The 21951-nt window shown below is 40.3% G+C and overlaps 1 protein-coding gene and 1 pseudogene across 1 annotated transcript; one reads left to right on the forward strand and one right to left on the reverse strand.

Moving 5' to 3' along the window:
* LOC136706760 (macrophage mannose receptor 1-like) overlaps positions 1 to 1883 on the reverse strand; it is a 33345-nt pseudogene extending 31462 nt beyond the window's left edge.
* Positions 1884 to 4970: 3087 nt separating this feature from the next.
* Positions 4971 to 18859, forward strand: LOC136706680 (voltage-dependent L-type calcium channel subunit beta-2-like). The gene is made up of 12 exons (XM_066680276.1): positions 4971 to 5094; positions 5244 to 5309; positions 5593 to 5615; positions 8008 to 8088; positions 8844 to 8902; positions 9426 to 9535; positions 11805 to 11813; positions 13552 to 13703; positions 14319 to 14414; positions 14953 to 15126; positions 17786 to 18386; positions 18675 to 18859. Exons 1-12 carry the CDS (start codon positions 4971 to 4973, stop codon positions 18857 to 18859), a joined length of 1680 nt encoding a protein of 559 aa, XP_066536373.1.
* Positions 18860 to 21951: the final 3092 nt, after the last annotated feature.

Here is a 21951-nt window from a genome sequence, read left to right on the forward strand (position 1 = left end):
CACTCCTCCGTTATTTCATTTGTTTTGTGTTGCGGTCTGACCTAGACCAGGTCGTAACACCATACAAACCACTTATAGACTCTGAATCAGTGGCGGATGTTGGTCTTTCAAGGAGGGGAAGTTCAATTTCGGACTGCATCATAAAATGTGTCGGTTTATTTATACGTAAATTCTACCCTCCATTCCTTTTTAAGAAAATGATCTGTGACCCTGTCGTACTTGCTGTCGTACTATCAACTTGCAGAAGCTGAGCGTCCGGGCCAGCCGAGACCAGCCCACTGCCCCATAGACCCCCAGAGACGCTGAGCGTCCGATGGGTGAGACAAAGCCCAGCATTTATCCAATGACTTGCCTGGTTTCGGTGCACTTCGCTATTGAACTCTGTGGACACTCAACATCCACACTGTTTAAAGCACTGTGAAACTGCAGGAATGGTTGAGAGTAAACCCATGTCTTTACCAGTGATAAGAAGCTGATTCTGAACAAAAGTTGAGCGCGTAGTAGTAAAAGTAGTGAGCAAAATTAGTGCATATTTATTCAAAGACATGTACACACAACAGTATATATTTGATCACTTATTTTTTTTACATTTTAGGGGAAGCTGAGCTTCCCTTGCAGTCTTAGAGCAATAGCCACTGCTCTGAATATAAAGTCACATTATGACTTTATATGACATTAAATTACAGTTAATGGCTAAACTAATTATAGCAGCAATTAGGGGATGCATAATTAGAGTTCTTATAAAATGTAATATGGTTCTAGAAATAAATACATTGTTTTATTGCAAATATTATAAAAATTATTAGCTATTGCACAGATGTTGTGATGTTGCAGTTTATTCTGAGAAACTAAATACCTTCATAGGGCCAAGAGCAAACACTGCCCATAGTTCCATGGATTGTCCACTTGTCCTTTTCCCCTGGGTTTGTGGACAGTGTCAGTAGAGTAGTGTCCCCCTGAAGGGACAAGTAAAGAGACTCATTCTTCAGGCCAAACAGAGTGTTGTTCTGGCACTCCCACTTCTGAAAATCACGGCTGGAATCACAGGTGAACCACTGCAGTTTATTGCCCTCACTCTTGACCCCTGTGCCGGGGCATTTCTTCTGGGCAACATTAAAGATGCGGTTCTCTGAAGTCCAGCGGAACTGCTGTTTGGGGTTCTGAGGGTTACACAGAGTCAGCTCTCAAAGACTGTCTCCCAGACATCGGTTCTTATGGGCGTTGTAGATCAGAAAAGTGCCATCTGTGGAGGAAATGAAGAATTGTGAATGAACACAGCAGCTGTTTTCCCTACAAGTCAGGCATTTCTTCAGCATCCATAGTGTACTGCTTCCATATCCATGCTGAGGAATTCAAATAAAGAATTTAGTGACGATAGATAGATAGATAGATAGATAGATAGATACTTCATTGATCCCAGAGGGAAATTCAGTAGCCGTTTCATATACAAGAATAAAATATAAAAATACGATAAAGAAAACATAAAATAGAAATTTAAAACATTTGAAATATAACAATGGAACATATGTAAAAATAAGATAATGGTAACAAAAATAGAAATTTGGAACTGGATATAGAATATAGAACAGTGTGTAGAACTAAAATATATACTATAAATAAATAAAATATATATATTCATTTATATATGAATATATAAACCAGAACGACCATCTTTCACCACTACAATGTTTTTATTTATTTATTTATTATTACTTTTTTAAACATTCTTTAACTAAATCTACAGACATCTCTGCAGATCACCTGTGCTAATTAAGTAATGATTGGTATTAAATATAGTTTAAATAAAGTGGCAACAAACCTGACTGAGCAAAGCAGTCTGACAATTTCAGTAAAAGCACAATGATGACAAGTATTTTCACCATCTTGTGTGAGCCCAATCTTATGTTGAACTTTGATGTTCAGTCTCAGAATGGCACTGGTCTTGTGACCTACTCTTAATAGGATTGCTAACTGCTCACCACAGAAGCGAAAATATCCTGTCACATGCATTTCTTTTGGAACAGCGAGGAACTGATTTCATCATAGCACATCCTGTAAGCAACACAAAGACAATTTATAATATCTACACAACTGTTAGGTTGAAATAATTTCCTCAGCATATACAATCCGGATTCCAAAAAAGTTGGGGCAAATGTCAATATTTTATTTGTAATAGAACATAGATGACAGATCAAAAGTTTAATCTGAGTAAATGTAACATTTTAAAGGAAAAATATGTCGATTCAAAATTTCATGGCATCAACAAATCCCAAAAAAGTTGGGACAAGGCCATTTTTTACTACTGTGTGGCATCCCCCCTTCTTCGTACAACACCCAACATACGTCTGGGGACAGAGGAGACCAGTTTCTCAAGTTTAGAAATAGCAATGCTCTCCCATTCATGTCTAATACAGGCCTCTAACTGTTCAATTGTCTTGGGCCTTCTTTGTCACACCTTCCTCTTTATGATGCGTCAATGTTCTCTATAGGTGAAAGATCTGGACTGCAGGCTGGCCATTTCAGTACCCGGATCCTTCTCCTATGTAGCCATAATGTTGTGATTGCTGCAGAATGTGGTCTGGCATTATCTTGTTGAAAAACGCAGGGTGTTCCATGAAAGAGATTACGTCTAGATGGGAGCATATGTTGTTCTAGAACCTGAACATAGTTCTCTGCATTAATGGTGCCTTTCCAGACATGCAAGCTGCCCATGCCACAAGCACTCATGCAACCCCAAACCATCAGTGATGCAGGCTTCTGAACAGAGCGTTGATAACAACTTGGGTTATCCTTGTCCTCTCTGGTCCGGATGACATCGCGTCCAAGTGTTCCATAAAGAACTTAAAATCATGACTCTTCTGACCACAGAACAGTCTTCCATTTTGCCACACTCATTTTTAAAAGACCCCTGGCCCAGTGCAAACGTCTCAGCTTGTGGAGCTTGCTTAGAAATGGCTTCCTCTTTGCACTGTAGAGTTTCAGCTGGCAACGGCGGATGGCACGGTGGATTGTGTTCACTGACAATGCTGTCTGGAAGTATTCCTGAGCCCATTCTGTTATTTTCTTGACAGTGGCATTCCTGTTTGAGGTGCAATGACATGCAAGGGCCCGGAGATCACGAGCATCCAGTAGAGTTTTACAGCCTTGACCCTTACGCACAGCAATTGTTCTAGATTCTCTGAATCTTTTGATGATGTTATGCACGGTTGATGATGATAACTTAAAAGTCTTTGCTATTTTATGCTGGGTAACACCATTCAGGTATTGCTGCACTATCTTTCTGCGCAACAATGGTGGAATTGGTGATCCTCTTACCATCCTGGCTTCAGAGAGACACTGACACTCTGAGAAGCTCTTTTTATACCCAATCATGTTGTCAATTGACCTAATTAGTGTTAATTGGTCTTCCAGCTGTTCGTTATATGCTCAATTTCCTTTTTCCAGCCAATTATTGCTACTTGTCCCTACTTTTTTGGGATTTGTTGACACTGAAATTTTGAATCAACATATTTTTACTTTAAAATGTTAAATTTACTCAAATTAATCTTTTGATCTGTCATCTATGTTCTATTACGAATAAAATATTGACATTTGCCATCTCCACTTCATTGCATTCGGTTTTTATTCACAATTTGTTTAGTGTCCCAACTTTTTTGGAATCCGGTTTGTAGTTTCTCAATAGTACTTTTATTTGTAAGTGACAGTTTATATAGGTGTGCAATTGAGGTCATTGAATTTTACCTGAAAGCCATAGTGAAATTTTAGTTAATGTTCATGCTCTATTGATATTGTAAAATTACAAATGAAATGTTCACCCGTCTGTGGCAGTGAACAAACAAACATATTCTCACATGCACACAGTATGGGTTTGGGGCAGTGAAAAAACACACATGCACACACACACACACACACACACACACTGGGGCACTGCCAGTGTCCAGGAAGCAGTTGCTAAAGGTCTCACCAGCCGTGGATGCTGAGAAAAAGCCAGTAAAGTTTATTCACTCTCTCAACCCTCAATTTTTCTTCCAGCTCAGGAGATCACACTGGTAAATTCTAGCCTGAAAGCATTTAAATTAATCTAAACACTATGACCAAAGATTAGTGGATACACGCTTGTAGAATACTTTTAAAATTATGATTTTAATGAGGAGTTTGTCCCCATTTCCTGCATTAACAGTTATTTCTTCTTCTGGGAAAGCCGTAAACAAAATATTTGAACATTACTGTAAGGATTTGGTGCAACACTGGTGCAGCAGGTAGTGTCGCAGTCACACAGCTCCAGGGATCTGGAGGTTGTGGGTTCGAGTTCCACTCCGGGTGACTGTCTGTGAGGAGTTCTCCCTTTGTCTGCGTGGGTGTCCTCCGGGTGACTGTCTGTGAGGAGTTTGTTGTGTTCTCCCTGTGTCTGCGTGGGTGTCCTCCGGGTGACTGTCTGTGAGGAGTGTGGTGTGTTCTCCCTGTGTCTTCGTGGGTTTCCTCCGGGTGCTCTGGTTTACTCCCACAGTCCAAAAACACATGTTGGTAGGTGTATTGGTGACTCAAAAAAGTGCCCATAGGTGTGAGTGTGTGAGTGAATGTGTGACTGTGTGTGTTGCACTATGAAGGACTAGCGCCCTCTCCAGGGTGTATTCCCGCCTTGCGCCCAATGATTCCAGGTAGGCTCTGGACCCACCGCGACCCTGAACTGGATAAGCGCTTACAGACAATGAATGAATGAATGAATTATTGAACTGAAGCAGGCAAACTACTGGTTGTACACAGGGAAGGGGAAAAGCTATTTTGCATAAACAAACCACTGTTTATTTCAGTGAATGAATGAATGTAAAGATTTAATGACATTCAGGCTCAAGAACATTAGAGAGGTCAGTTACTGATGTTAAATCATTCCTTGTGGATAACAGTTATCACTCCCACTCACACTAAATGTATTAAATGGAGCTTCAACACCTTGACTGCTCCTCATCCCAATGCTGGGGGGCTTTTTAGCCCTCCTGCTGAAACCTGGCAATGGACAATGTGAACGGAGACTTAGTGCTGCTGCTCCAAAGCGTCCAGCAATAGACACACCTAAAAATAGAGGACAATTCATGTGTAAGTGGTGTCTACAAACATTTGAATAGTGTTCCAAGCACATCTCCAAGCACATTGAATACCGCATGGGAATGTAAACATTTAAATTCTGAAGCTTTCTTCACATGGTCCGAATGCAGTGTGATGAAATCACCCTTCTGTTTTTCCAGCAAAGCCACAAGCGCTGGCTGCCAAAGATGACATGAACTCGAAAAAAGTCACTCCTCCTCCGACAGGTAAGGTCACCTGACTGACAGCCCACAGAGCTTTAAACTCCCAACAATTCCATTAACATGCTAATGAGGTTAGATCAAACATGATTAGCTCAGAACGTAATGTCCAGCATGGGCGTCCTAGTAGTCCAGTCCCACTCTTCCAATTACTCATTAACAACACTACTAGCATGAAATAGCACACAGTAGAGCTGTTAATAAAGCAAAGAGGAGAGAAAAGGAGGTTCTGTATCATATAATGAGCTCAGGCAAAATGTAATTTTTACCCTCTCCCCATCTCACACAGTTCAGCAAGTGAAGAAGAAGTCGGTGAGTACATGAGTTTACTGCCCAGATCCTCTTCACTGAATGCAATTCTCTTCATCCACCACAGTCCACAGAGGCCTTGAGACATTGTTCAGTCCTGTTATCTTCAGATCACAATATAACAAGATCTCAGTCTGAAAAAAAGGTTTTTCTGGATAAAGTCTTATTTTGGGGAGATTTTATTGGGTATTTATTTTTATGCAAGATAGCAAGTTTTTTTGTGTGTGTGTGGTTTTTTCCCTTACAAAAAAGTAAACTTCATTAATTCTTGTAAGTATACCTAAGCAAATGTACGAGTTGGATACTCGTTAAGTGTATTAGTTCAAAACTTCCTGGGACTAAATTGACTAAAGTTTTAGTTTATAAAATTACACTTAAGTATATTTTAGGTGTCACACAGCTCCAGGGACCTGGAGGTTGTGCGTTCAAGTCCCGCTCCGGGTGACTGTCTGTGAGGAGTGTGGTGTGTTCTCCCTGTGTCTGCGTGGGTTTCCTCCGGGTGACTGTCTGTGAGGAGTGTGGTGTGTTCTCTCTGTGTCTGCGTGGGTTTCCTCTGGGTGACTGTCTGTGAGGAGTGTGGTGTGTTCTCCCTGTGTCTGCGTGGGTTTCTTCCGGGTGACTGTCTATGAGGAGTTTGTTGTGTTCTCCCTGTGTCTGTGTTGGTTTCCTCCGGGTGACTGTCTGTGAGGAGTGTGGTGTGTTCTCCCTGTGTCTGCGTGGGTTTCCTCCGGGTGACTGTCTGTGAGGAGTGTGGTGTGTTCTCCCTGTGTCTGCGTGGGTTTCTTCCGGGTGACTGTCTATGAGGAGTTTGTTGTGTTCTCCCTGTGTCTGCGTTGGTTTCCTCCGGGTGACTGTCTGTGAGGAGTGTGGTGTGTTCTCCCTGTGTATGTGTGGGTTTCCTCCGGGTGCTCCAGTTTCTTTCCATGGTGCAAAAACACACGTTGGTAGGTGGATTGACGACTCAAGAGTGTTCCTAGGTGTGAGTGTGTGTCGCCCTGTGAAGGACCAGTGCCCCCTCCAGGATGTGTTCCCACCTTGTGCCCAGTGATTCTGGGTAGGCTCCGGACACACTGCAACCTTGAACTGGATAAGGGTTAACAGAAAATGAATAAATAAACAAATAAATATTTTAGGTCTAAGAGTAATAAACTTAACAACTAGTTTATTTCTAAGTTTTACTTTGTAATTTGTAAAAATAAAAACATTTGTAAATTGTGTAAGCTAAATATCTGGCAACCCTGAGTGTAAACACAGCCTTCTGATGTCAAAATATTTTTAGTTACCATAGTAGGTAGGTGATGTACCTTTGCTGTATGTGTTCATTTGGCATTTGGCATCTGCATGAGACATTCAAAATGTTACGACCCGGTCTGGGTCAAGCCACAACACATCAAATGAAACAAAGGAAATATTAACAGACAGAGTTATGTTGACTAAAGGACTCCAACCACTTGGACAGTTTTCAGAAAGTGTATTGTTGCTTATTTAAAATGGTGAACAGGATAGTGACTTCAGGAGTGACCCAAGCCAAAATAACAAACAAAACCCGACACTAATTACTTGATAGACACTGACTAACCTATACAAATAAATAAAAAAACAAAGGCACAGTGCTAACCTTGCTCCTTTGCTACATATAAACAGAGACGAAACCCCAGTTCCCCAAACAAAATGGCAGCCACTCCTTACAGCCAGGACTGGTTTACAAATATATACAATATAACCACAAGCAATCAAGAGTAAAGTGAATAGGCAGAGGTCAAAAATAATAAACTAGCAAGGTCAAACACAAGCAGAGGAAAACACTCAAGTGAGGAAATCTTCCTCCTGAGTGTAAAGTTGGCAGCTTTTATAGTGGAAAGGTGGAGCCCAACCATGGACATAAATTCCAGAATGGAGCAGGCAGGAACCCAGGACTGGATCTAAATTAAAATATGGACTGGGTAGAGACACAACATGCAGGAACATCCATGCCATTAACAAAAAGAACTGACTTAAACCTAAATGAACATCTATAAAGGCTTATTCCAGTGAGGATCAGTTGTTATTACACTTTCCAGGTTAACGGCAGCAGCTTTTATGACCACGGCCACATGTTGGAATAAGCCTTTATAGATGTCTTTGTTGATTTATTTTAGATCAAAGTCATGTAGTCATCAAAAACAATTGATGACTTTATCTTGAGAAATCATTCAGCTTAAGATCACAAGAGACTTAGGTTGAGACTTCTGGATAATAGTAGAGAAAAGCGTAAAATACTCCTGGCCTCTGTGGATTGTACTATTTCCTCACTTTGTTTCCTAGTGATTTTACAATCATTAGCTCCTCTCTCCACACATACTCATTGTAATTAAATCCAAAATCCAAATATTGATCTTTACACTGATGCTTTCAGGGGGAGCAACTGGCAGCGTATGACGTAGTGCCTTCCATGCGCCCCGTGGTGCTGATGGGGCCTTCTCTCAAGGGCTATGAGGTAAATATTTATTTCCTATCTCAGATTTTCTCTGTGTGTCCTAAAGCCAGATATATTCTACACATCATACACAGTCATTTTCTCTGATATTTCTGCTTCACGTTATGAAACTGCCCATATACTGACATCTAGTGGCTGAGATGGTTGAGGGGTTCATCTATTAAAGCTTTTTTAAACATGCCCTATGAATCTCTTTCATTGTGCGTCTGCAAAGAAATGTGTTCTTTATCTCACGTGAGTTGCCCAAAATAATCACTTTCATAAATATTTTGACTACTTTCTGGTGAAAGTTCACGACCTATACACACAGGTCGTGAACTTCCACCAGAAAGTAGTCAAAATACTTATGAAAGTGATTTTACGGAGCTTCACTTCTCAAAGTTTCTGAAGATGTGGACTGAAGTGAAACTGCAACTCTTGTGATTTGAGGATAGCACACTTGGAGGTTGTGAATGCAAGATATACAATGTTTCAGTTCTATTTTGGGGTATAATATAGATGTAAAATACAGACAGTGGCTATAAATCGCAGATGTAGTGTTTCATCCATATCACACAGATGGGCTTTAAGAGCCAATTGTCCAGCCTTGTGTGGGAGACAGTTCATACACAGAATTTAGTGCGCCCTCTAGTGTACAGCTCCCACTTCACAGTCTGCCTTCCTGAGGATTTAACCGTGCTTATGTACGGATTATATGGCGATTAAAGTTTCCCTCGCCCCTCCTCCAGTTCTCTCCCTTTCTTTCATTTTTACAGGTTACAGACATGATGCAGAAGGCTCTTTTTGATTATTTAAAACACAGATTTGAAGGGAGGTAAGCAACAGACCACGAGCATATATCGGTCCATTGGGACAAAAAGGCCGGCACACCACTGACTGTAGACCACTGCTGGTCCACCATCGGCCCACTCAGATTACTGTCCTGTACAGGATATAACTCACTTATAATCTCCTCACTCAGATTTTACATTCACAGAGACTTTTAATCTGGAAAACACACTAATACAAATATTACCAACAACTATGAGAGATATATTAATGAGTATAAGCCTGATATAAAATGATTATCATAAAAATGTTGACAATGTGCTGGATTAAAATTATTTCCTAATCTTATTTATAAAGAATAACAAAAGAATTTAATGAAGGAAAAAATTGTAAATTGGACTGTGAATGGAAAAGGGCTAAAATGTTGTCTAAAAAAGCTTCAATTTGAATTATTCTTACAAATTACATTTAGTATTTATTTTCTGACAGTCTGATTATTTTTACACAGCAATAAACTGATTCCCTCACGGAATATTTAACGTCTGTTTTTCTTGATATTTTTCTGCCAGAATAACGATCACCCGGATGACGGCAGACATCGCTCTCGCTAAGCGGTCGATCCTGAACAACCCCAGTAAACACGCCATAATGGATTGCTCCAACACTCGCTCCAGTCTTGGTAATGCTCATATATTTCATCTCAAACTCAAAAAGGAGTGAACACATCAAAATGATTCTGAGCATTTGTTGATTGGGTGGGTACTCACTAAACTCTGGGGTCAAACTCGCTAATTCTGCATTCGCCCAAATCTGTGACAGAATTAATACAGGAAGTCACTTTGAATAAAAGTTTCTTGTACACTGTCAGAAAATGTATCACTGTTGTGGTACCATTTGCTGGCACTGTGGTGGTCCCTCAATGTTACATTTGAGTGCCTTTAATTAGAGAACACAATAGTACCTTGTTCTATATTAAATGTAGATTTTAAATTTGTGTTGATGTCATACACCCTGTTACATCTCCAGGACTTATGTTATATAGTTATATATCACACAAATCTATAATGAAATCTTACTATTGGAGAAGAGAATGTAATGTACCTTTAAGGAACATAACTAGACTTTAACACCGCTGTTGTACCTTTAAAGGTACATTTACACAGTTTGTACGTTTTGTGACCAGTAATGTACCGCTACCCTACCTTTTGAGTGTATGATGGAATTAGTGTTTTGTTTTTACACAAATAAAACCCTGTATTTATGAATCTGAACCCAACATGGGACAGAATGCACTCCTCTGCATACTCCAGAGGTTCTGTGTTCATAATCAGAGGCAGAATTACTGAGCAGTAGTGTGTAAGTGCAGTTATGGAGAAATAGTTTGTAATGTAATTATGATAGTAAGGTATTATTTTTATTCCACCACTCTCCTCAGACTTTTGTTTCAGATTTTTCTGAATGGGTCTTCCCCCCCATAAATCAGGTGGAAAAACACTGACTCAGAGGAAATCAGAAATTCGTGTTCAGGTCATTTTAGAGAGAACATGAAGGAACTTTCATACATATGGCCCCAGGTGTCCTGTGGTTAGCGTACAGACGTACAGTGGTGTGAAAAAGTGTTTGCCCCCTTCATGATTTGTTTTTTTTTTTTGCATGTTTGTCACTCTTAAATGTTTCAGATCATCAAACAAATTTAAACATTAGGAATTGTGCCCCACTCTTCTTTGTAGGATGGTTGTAATTCAGCCACATTGGAGGGTTTTTGAGCAAGAACCACCTTTTAAGGTCATGCCACAGCATCTCAATAGGATTCAGGTCAGGATTTTGACTAGACCGCTCCAAAGTCCTCACTTTGTTTTTCTTCAGCCGTTCAGTGGTGGATTTGCTGGTGTGTTTTGGATCATTGTCCTGCTGCAGAACCCAAGTTCGTTTCCACTTGAGGTCACGAACAGACAGCCAGACATCCTCCTTCAGGATTTTTTGGTAGACACCAGAATTCATGGTTCCCTTTATCACAGCAGGTCTTCCAGGTCCTGAAGCAGCAAAACAGCCCCAAACCTTCACACTACCACCACCACGTTTTACTGTAGGTATGATGTTCTTTTTCTGAAATGTGGTTTTACTTTGACGCCAGGGACACACACCTTCCAGATAGTTCAACTTTTGTCTCGTCAGTCACAGAGTATATTCACAAAAGTCTAGGGGATCATCAAGATGTTTTCGGGCAAAATTGAGATGAGTCTTATGTTCTTTTCAGTGGTTGCAATGGTTTTTATCTTGGCTCTCTGCCATTCAGGCCATTATTGCCCAGACTGATAGATCACAGCTACTTTCCTTCTCATTTGTTCCTGAATTTCTTTGGCTCTTGGCATGACGTCTAGCTTTTGCGGATCTTTTGGTCTATTTCACTTTGTAAGGCAGGTCCTATTTAAGTGATTCTTTGACTGAGAACAGCTGTGGCAGTAATCAGGCCTGGGTGTGGCTAGAGAAATTGAACTCAGGTGATAAACCACAGTTTTGTTTTAACTCTGGGACAAACACTTTTTCACACAGGGCCATGTAGGTTTGGATTTTTTTTTCTCCCTTAATAATAAAAACCTTCATTTAAAAACTGCATTTTGTGTTTATTTGTGTTGTCTTTGACTAATATTTAAATTTGTTTGATGATCTGAAGCATTTAAAAGAGACAAACATGCAAAAAAATGGGGCTTTTTCACACCACTGTAATTAACACTGTTGTTTATGGAGTCCCACTTACAGGGAAACCTTGTCCTGCCCCAAAACCAACAAACACACACCAGTGAAGTGTCCGTACTGTGCTGTGGTACAAGTGGATGGTCTTTTCCATGTGGGAATACGGAGAATGTGTTGTTAGCTACTGTACACAATGCTGAGAGGATTGATTACTTCTCTCCGCTCTGTTCCACACTTTGTCTCTTTTGCTTCAGATGCTGCGGGTACGTATCACTCCCAGTACCGGTTTCCTCTTGGTTTCAGTATTGAACAACTAGCCGTAATTACATTCCATTAGAGGTAGCACTGTTAGAAGTGCTAGAGTCCTGATAAATACTCACTGTGGGGTGTATAGGATCTGGCTTGCAGTAAAATAGTAAAAAAGTAAATAAAAAAAATAATTCATTAAATTATACAGCAGACCTGTGCCTTTTTGTGTTGATCAAAGGCTAGGATTTTTTTTTTACATTTTCTGATTACTGGAGCTGCAGGGCTCTATGATCAAATTCAGCATATTTCGATCACATCTTAGTGGCCAAATATTTGTGGACACCTGGTCATCCATCATTTATTCTGAAACCAATGGCTGTAATAGTTAATTATTCATTCATACATTCATTCATTGACTGTCTGTAAGCGCTTACCCAGCCTGCTTACACACCCTGGAGGGGGCGCAGGGTGACACACACTCACACACTTACACTTAAGGACACCAATGTGTGTTTTTTGAACTGTGGGAGGACACCGGAGCACCCGGAGGAAACCCACATGGACACAGGGAGAACACACCACACTCCTCACAGACAGTCACCCGGAGGAAACCCACGCAGACACAGGGAGAACACACCACACTCGTCACAGACAGTCACCCGGAGGAAACTCACGCAGACACAGGGAGAACAATCTAGTGACAATCCAGTAGATAAAAGAAAATCAAGCTTCAATTTGATTCAGATCAGAAATCGACACTGAATAAACACTGTGAAAGGATGTGGAACAATTACCCTTTACAGTGAAAAAATAAACAAAATAATAATGAAAGGAAAAATTGTAAATCAAAACTGCTGATGTTCTCTTGCTCCTCAAATAGAATGGACACTGTAATAAATGGAAAGCGATGATGCCTTGAAGGCAGCTTTCATGAATTTAATAAAAAAATAAAAATAAAAGTACTTTTAGTGTCAACATTTTTATAAAAATTTGAGGATATTCCTCATTATTTGCTTCTCTCCAGTCTGTTGGTGCTTGAAACCAGTCTAATGTGTTTATAGAGCCCGGGTGTCAGTAAATAGGTAAAAAAAAAATAAAAAATAAAAATAAAAATAAAAAAAAGTATCTCAGTCCTGACTAGGCTAGGCTTCATCTCTCTGCTCATGGGCAGAAAGGCAGCATTCTGGAGAATTTTTGACAATGAAGAGAACCGCAAATGTTAAAAAGCATGAATAGAGATGAGGATATTGCTCTATTCCTGCTCCATAAATCTGTAATATTGTGTTAATTTGCTGTGGATGGAACTAACTCTTAATTTGAGGGCACACTAACAATATGAAAGTAAACACGAAAGTAGAAAACTAAACAACTCAACTTACATATGAGTTTCTGTGGTAATTCACAATTTTTTTTCCCTCAAACATTTAGGAGCTTCTTAACGTAAACAAACCACAGACAATAGTGTCCCTCAACTGTAGACATTCCTTTAAAATTCAGATAAAATAATGGAATAATTGTTTTACATACTTTACATATAAAATTTTGGAATGGAAAATAGAGAAATAGAGTGGTTTCTGAATTATGTTTTATAATGTGAAAAAACAAACAAACTTTAAGTAGTAATCAGCAGTATGTTACAAATGTGGCAGATAGGCACTGGTTTAAAAATCACGATTATCAAACATTGAGATGAAGTAAGTGCTGATTCTCTAAGGTTCTGGTTTATTGAAGTTTCTCTCCATGTCTCTGCAGCTCAGATTCAAGGCGAGGTTGAGAGGATCTTTGAGCTGGCCCGAAGTCTGCAGCTGGTGGTGCTAGATGCAGACACAATAAACCACCCGCTCCAGCTCAGCAAGACCTCGCTCTCCCCCATCCTCGTCTACATCAAGATCTCATCCCCCAAGGTTTGAGCTCACAGCAGTTCAGTAATACAGCACTATTAGAATGGAATGTAGAATAATTCAATCCCTGTTTAGATCTCTGACCTATAGGAGTGGTAACATGATGTGTGATAAATGCAGAAAACACACTGTTCGTAGAGAACAGCAAAAATGTGATTATTAGCCTAATGAGGATTTGCTTAATAAATAATTCGAGTTTGTGCTCAACAATGAAATACACAATGTTACTGGAGTGTATTCACAGTGCGCCGAGACATTTACAACACCACAAAAGGCAAAACATTAGGGCAGACCCAAGTAATTACAACACATGTCTGACAAATGATTTCCAATATGTATGAGATACTAATCGGAAGTGTGTGCTCAAACCACAGCTGATTTTAGTTTGATTGAGAAAACCTTTGTAAGTGGTAGGTGTCTGTGTGGTTCTGATCTCAGTACTGGGGTCAGGAAAACTGCCAGGGTGCTTCCAGGATAGTCCTCCTCTTCATCTTCCTCATTTAACTGATAGTTAACTATGAAATGTAGATATTATTGATTTTACAGGGGAATTAATCTTAATTAATCTTACAACGTCATTCCTGCTCACACTCACCATGCTTTACTTTTTTGCTCCAGGTTCTCACCAGGTTGATAAAGACCAGGGGAAAATCTCAGACCAAACACCTCAATGTTCAGATGGTGGCTGCAGATAAACTCGCCCAGTGTCCCAATGTAAGATTCTACGTTTTTGAAATTTCTTGAGAAATCAAGTCAAAACCTATATTTGCTTGCATAAAGGTCCACCTGGGTGTCCTCCCTTTTAAAGATGCCCTTGTTTCCTTGCTTGTCCTTTCATTTCAATTATGCTTAAGGCCTTAATCAGGGACTGATTTACCTAATGATCAAGAGACTGGTATTTTTTAATTGCTTCTTGTTGCAAAGATCCTCCTGGGACCTTGGAGACAGACAGTGATATAGATTCTCAGTGCTGCTTTGGTGAAATGAGCAATAAGTACCTTTTACCACCAGAAAGTTGCATCTATGTTTATAACAGTGACTTTATTCTATGAAGTGTAACTCATGAGATCAAGAATCAAATTCCTTTGTAGTTACTGAATAAACCAGTTTTGCAGGGCAGCTACATTTAGTTTAGAAGCTGAGACTTTCAGGCCAGTATGTGTCAGTAGAATGAAAATATTACTTCATAACTGGAAGAAAAATGATGGGATAATAACCACTCTCGCTCACTCATTGCTACTTTATCTTTTAGGAGATATTTGATGTCATCTTAGATGAGAACCAGCTTTCAGATGCCTGTGAGCACATAGCCGAGTACCTGGAGGCTTATTGGAGAGCCACTCATCCGCCAGAAATGGAGCCAGCCAACCCCCTTGTAGAGAAACTAGCAGAAAACACACTCCCCACCTGCCCCACACCTCCTAAGGTACACACAAATATTCATGAGCAGCAACAGTAGAGAGACAGAGTTGGGAATCTCTAGCACAGATGCCACAAATATCACTGTGTAAAAGTCAGAGACCATCATTAATGCATTACATTTTAAATGAGATGGAAAGATGAAAACACATTTAACATAAAATTTCACAGAAGCTACAACCAAATAGTTTCTACATTCTTTCATTTGCCCACACTACTTTTAGCCTCCATTTTTCCCCAAAGACAAGTTAGTTCATTAACCTCTGTCTCAGCTGTAGCTTTTCTGCCCTGGTTTCACAAAAGAAAACTGCAGGAGCATTTTTCAGCACTGTAGTTTTAGAAGCTGATTGCATGTCCTGCATGCATATATATATATATATATATATATATATATATATATAACAGTCTATGTTTTTTTGAGAACATTAGCAGCTTCTTTGTCAGATGAAATGTATTCTCACAGTGGAGTGATGGACACACAAGTGGATAATTGCCAAAGTGGAGCTTTTCTTCTGTCACTTAAAGATACAGACAGTGCTGTTTGTCTGATGTGGAGACATTTAGCACTCAATGGTGCACTAGGATGGGCACCATTTCTATTCACCCACCAATGCGCCTTTTACCGTAAAACTAATTTCTAAAAAAGAAAACAAAACAAGCACAGCCAGTCTGTTGTTACTATTTTGCTGCCCCCTTGTGTCATAGAGATGTGTTGCTCTGTGATGGGAATTGTTTTATGGCTGTAACAAATGTCCCACAATCCAAAAATAAACTGCTTTAATGAAAGAACCTCAGTGGGGGTTGGTGTAGGTGGCAAATGCACCTGCCCCCTTGCCCCCTCCATCCAGATGTCGCCCATGCTCCCTAGTATGTTTGAGCTTCAGATTTAGAGCTGGGCTTTAACGTAACAAAAGTGGAATATTACATATCTAACCAGAAATATCTACTAAATAATAAACTATTTGTACTTAAGGTACTTAAAGGTGGTTTTGACTCAAAGCTAAATAGATGTGGTCTTTGATTTTTTCCCAGTAATATACTCTTAAAAATCTATTTAAAGAACACAATATTTTAACCTTAACATTACAGCTTCCAAATTATTGCTTCACTGACCTTACCTAGTGTTCCTTTAAGTTTGAAGCAGAACACACCCTCACACATTCACATCTATGGAAACTTTTGAGTCACCAATCCACCTACCAATGTGTGTTTTTGGACCGTGGGAGGAAATGGGAGCACCCGGAGGAAACCCACACAGACACAGGGAGAACACACCACACTCCTCACATGCAGTCACCCGGAGCAGGATTCGAACTACAACCTCCAGGTCCCTGGAGCTGTTTGACTGCAACACTATCTTCTGCACCACCGTGCCGCCCCCATTTCAGTAATGCATCCCAAAAAATCATGGGGTCTGAAGTCATGTCCAGGAAAATTGACACCTTAATTAAGGGATTTCCAGCACTTTCAACCTAAAGTCCATCTATTTACATCTGCATTCTTTTATTTTGTCTTGAAAACAATTTTTGGACATTTCTGAACCACTTATTTACAAAGTGCTTAGTGAAATTTTGATTCCAGGCTTGTCGTCATTAAACACTTTATACCTGTTTTCAATACATTTTTAGTTAATTTGCTGATTATAGCTTGTTATGGACAAATTACACCCAGAAGAAAACACAAGTGAAGTAAGACTGTTACTGGAGGTTATAAATGATCTGTGCATGAATAACTCTCACAGATTTGGTCAAAAGAGCACAAAAATGCATTGAAGTCAAATGTGCTAAATGTGTCCATGATTGAATTATGATTAAAAATTCTATATATGATTAAAATGAAAAATTCTATATATGATTAAAATTCTAATGTGTCTAACAAAAGATAACTGCCCTTATTATGCAACACAGTAAGTCCCTTTACCCACCTAATGCAAACAGGCAATGGGCAATGCATATGTGCTTCTTAATGCTGTGAGACTCTCTCCAGCACAAGGAGAGGCGCTGTGTGTGAGGTAAATCTTTCCCATCTTTCCATCTGTTTACATTATTGTTCCACTCTGGAACCAGACAACTGTTGCCCACACCAAAAAAATAAATAAATAAATAAATAAATAAAATGGATTGGGAAGACCCAACACCAGAGACCCAAACCTGAAAACTGGAGATCCTGTCATAGCTTTGCCTTGATACACAATTGTTCCTTGATACTCAGCAGAAATAATATTTAATTCTGTCAGAAGGCACAGAGTACAATCTGCTATTTCAAGCAGCTGAATGGTATTCACAGTCCCGCTCACTGCCCTACAGACCCCTATACCATGACTCATTTGTCGTCCTCCAGCAATTTTACTTCTCATTCTTTGATTGTGAGAGTGCTGGCCTTCTGTGGACATTCTCTCACACTCAAATGCAATGGCAGCACTGGTTAAAATGCTGCTAAGTTTGGATTTAAACTGAAAACTGGTGGACTGTGCATTTATATTAACTCAGATGAGTGTCTGTGTAAATCATCATCAACTATACTGAATTATACTTTTGGACAGGCAGGTATCTACAGTTCTGGGAGTATGCACAATACACTCACCCTACTGCAAAGTATATTAAGTCTAGCGAGTAGTGATTATTACATTTCATGACTAACTTTATGTTTCTAATCCATGATGTCAGGATGAAACAAAAGGCAAGAGGACAGCAGCCACCAAGAGGAAAGGATCTCAGGAAAACCAACGGGAGCTGGAGCCTCAGGTTGAGGACCCTTGGGAGGACGAGGAGGAGGAGGCAAGGGATGAAGAGGCAGAAGAGGAGGAGAGGCTCCTGAGGAGTGAGCCGAAGAGACCACAACACAGCCACCATCATCACCACCACCACCATCATCAGCACCACCACCGGAACAGTGTGACTCGCGCAGAGCACCACAATCACCACCCGGCCCACATACAGCCGGGTGATATAGAGCTGATGCCCAGCAAAGACTTGGCCTACCCTGAGCCTCGGACCCACCACCTGCTGATGGATGAGGAAGAACTGGACCAAAGTGAGGTGTACCACAACAGGACCTCAGCCCACAGAGACCACAACCACCAGCACCACAATCACCACCATCACCATCACCATCACCACCACCATCGCCGGGGGACTACGGACCTCCAGGAAGACCAGGACTATGAGCTGAAGCACAATGAGCGCAACAGGCAGCACAGGCACCAGAGACACATACGATCCCACCACCATGAACAGCCAGTACGCTCCCACCATGAACAGCCAATGCATTCCCACCACAAACAACCAGTACGCTCCCACCACGAACAGCCAATGCATTCCCACCATGAACAACCATTACGCTCCCACCATGAACAGCCAGTACATTCCCACCACGAACAACAAGTGCGTTCCCACCATGAACAGCCAATGCACTCCCACCATGAACAGCCAATGCATTCCCACCACGAACAGCCAGTACGTTCCCACCACAAACAACCGGTACGTTCCCACCACGAACAGCCAATGCATTCCCACCATGAACAGTCAGTGCACTCCCACCATGAACAGCCAGTACGTTCCCACCACGAACAGCCAAAACATTCCCACCATGAACAGCCAATCCGTTCTCACCATGAACAGCACTACACTGTCCCTCACAACCACTACCACTACCAGGGCCGAGATCGAGACAGAAACAGGGATAGAGACAGACGTGGAGGTGCTGCTAACTGGTCGGAAGATATATACATTCACCACTGAACCATGTGGATTTGCACTGTGTCGATGCTGCTAAGTGAAATGTAGGCATAATACCAATGTTTGTACTGTCCAAACGATTCAACACAAGCATGCAAAATAGCAAACGGCATATTCCTGTATGCACAGTAGTTGAAATCAATGTGTACTTAATCTTTTCTGAACAGCACTAGCAGCAACTTATTTCACTACAAGTGGATGGTTGATTTTAATCATTTCCATGGCAAAGTTCTGTTAGTCTGAATATTGTTTTGTTATGCTGAAATTCCTTATGAATTCCTTATGTAGTAATCAGATGCATTATCTTTAGTTGATTTGTTGACTTGAAAACAATTCTTGAAAATTCTACTGGATTCCTGTTCATTTCCAGATGTTTGGGTTTAACTAAACAAATTATTTTGGTCCTAAACCAGTAGGGAATGGCAATTGCTCAAAAATGGATGCTATATTAATTTATAACAATCATACCTCAGATTTACATGAGCTAAGATTTAAACAGTTAAACTTGCCACTGATTTCACAATTTTACCCCATTTCTTTACACAGAAAGATGGTTTTAAGGAAGCTTTGAAAAGACTAAGCACAGAATAAAATTTTTGGCTGACGTTTGAAGAAAATGAGCGGGTTCTTGTGTAGCCACAGAGAGCTGAGGAACAGATTTCAGTTCAGCTTTTTACGACACAGGTTGGAGATTCAGACAGAGATAACTAGGCTAAACAACTGATTACTTTAAATCAAATTTAGAACACATCAATAAATATAAATAGCAAGCTTTCAGCTGTGAATTAGATTCATGTTTGTAGGCTGAAGTAAAATAACGGACTATTTTCATTAAATACCAAACTATATGAAACAAACGACTAAACAAAATGTTAGGATAATAATAAAATATACATGTGTTTTGAAGCCTGTAAATTAAAGACTGCGATTCAAGATCGAAGAAAGTTTCTTCATGTTCAATTTAGGTGGAATATTTGCTTCCTTTCTTACAGCTATTATTGTCTCTTGTAATTTTCTTATGAAAAAAAAAAACTTCCACAGAGTGTTTAATATTAGCATAACGCATAGCTAATAGCTAGCCTGAACTCAAATATGTGAAATAAGCAAAAGTTTAAATCAGCTTGGTCACTTCATATTGACATATATTGGGTATATCTGCATTTAATTTGAATACTGCTGAGATGGCACCTCAATATTTTATGCATGTTTTTAAGTGAAACAAATTAGCTACACAGAGCTAGCTTTAGCCTCTTTGTGATCCACACTGTGCTGTGTTTGATGCTAGAAACAAAAATGCATTGAGTTAGGAATTGTGAATGTTTTATGAGAGCAGTGTTCCTTTATTAGTGTCCACTTATTCATATTTTTGTAAGCAGTGCCTTCAGACAATGTGCTTTCTCTTTCATAACACTACAGTGGTTCTCAAACTTTTTAGACCATGTATGACTCATTAACAAAGTGAAATGAGTCATACCTTAGTGAAAGGGCTGAGCCTAGCCATGCAGTGGAGGAGACCATTTCAGTGAGCATTAAATGCAGATCTCAGCATCCATTTTGTTACAATACAGGATCTTAGTTGTATCTTCTCTTTGGCAAGTGGCAAACAAAACATTTACAAATTCTGTATGGCTCACCTGCTTTTGCAATCCACAAGACATATTTTGGGATTTGGAAACTGGTGTGGTGGTATTTTTTTTCTTTTTTTATTGTGGCAGCACACAGCTTGAGATTTATAAAGTTGATATTTGCCCACACTGTATTTTTAATAAAAAAACATTAATTTTATTTAAACAGTATTTTGCTAGTATGGACCACGCCCGCAGAGGCTGAAACGGGGAGGCAAACTCAGAAGTCTTTTGGGGAAGAGTTCAGGGCGGCTTATGAATGCGTATGAAGCCGGACCCCCTCGTTGGATAAAGTAATATGAGAAAAGGGTGGAGATGGGGTGGAGGTGGGAGCGAGTTTAAAACAGGAGGCTCAGTGGGCTTGATAAAGGCCGAACACGGCTCCGAATATGGGGATCAGCAGGAATGACTCGGCGCGGAGGAGCAAGCTGACGTCGTGAAGCAGTCGAGTCAAGATCCATCTCCGGAACTAAATGAGGCGAGTTTGTCTGTCGCAGAAATGACGTGAATTTGCAGGGTATATATAGGGCTGAGAGGAGGAGTTCGGGCGTGGTCCTACTCCCAAAATTATGTTATTAGCATAACTTCACTTTGCTAGTACGGACCACGCCCGCAGAGGCTGAAACGGGGAGGCAAACTCAGAAGTCTTTTGGGGAAGAGTTCAGGGCAGCTTATGAATGCGTATGAAGCCGGACCCCCAAAAATTTACAGGAATGCTGGTCATTAAGTGCTACAGAATGGATAGGTTCAGGTACTCTGGTCAAGGGTTTGATTGGTGTCCTGATTGTGTTTAGGTGAAATGAAGGGGTTAGTGAGTCTTTGAATGAACTACCTTTAATAAACTGGTGTATGACTGAGTGTCATGTGAGACGGTAGAAAAATAGCATGAGTAAGTTGAATGTCCTTTGTTGATTATGATAACGGAAATTCTAGTGTGACTGGTAATTCGAGTATTCAGATGCCGCAGTGGTAAAGGGGTGATGATTGCGAAAAGTGATATAGAGTCAGAGTTGGTCTTAAGATGGACAAGATCATCGCATTGGCAAAAATCAAATTGATCAACTAATAATAGAATTTTAACGTATCACCAGCTAAATGTCATTTTGATACGGTGTAACAATAACAGTGACATTTATCTAGGCCACCATGCACTGGACAGAGTGTTGCTAAGTCCAATTTCTACTTCAGTATAATTGATGGTGGGTAATAGTGAGGGGTCTGAGGCTGGCAATAATGGTTGGAAAGTGGATTAGTAGCAGCCTTGAAGTCAAGTACTATGGGGGGCAGTGTTAATAAAGCGAGATATTCTTCGTTGGCAGGTGTGCCCTGGTGGTGCCTTTCCAATGGCATAGCGAGAATCAAGAACGAAATGGTGATCTAGAGGGATGACAGATGAGGCCAGTTAAGAAGCCCAAAAAGGTCAGCACCGCAGGAAAGCGAGATAGAAAGAAGGCATTTTGTCACACGGGA

The sequence above is a fragment of the Hoplias malabaricus genome, chromosome 9 (assembly GCF_029633855.1).
Source record: "Hoplias malabaricus isolate fHopMal1 chromosome 9, fHopMal1.hap1, whole genome shotgun sequence".
NCBI lineage: Eukaryota > Metazoa > Chordata > Actinopteri > Characiformes > Erythrinidae > Hoplias > Hoplias malabaricus.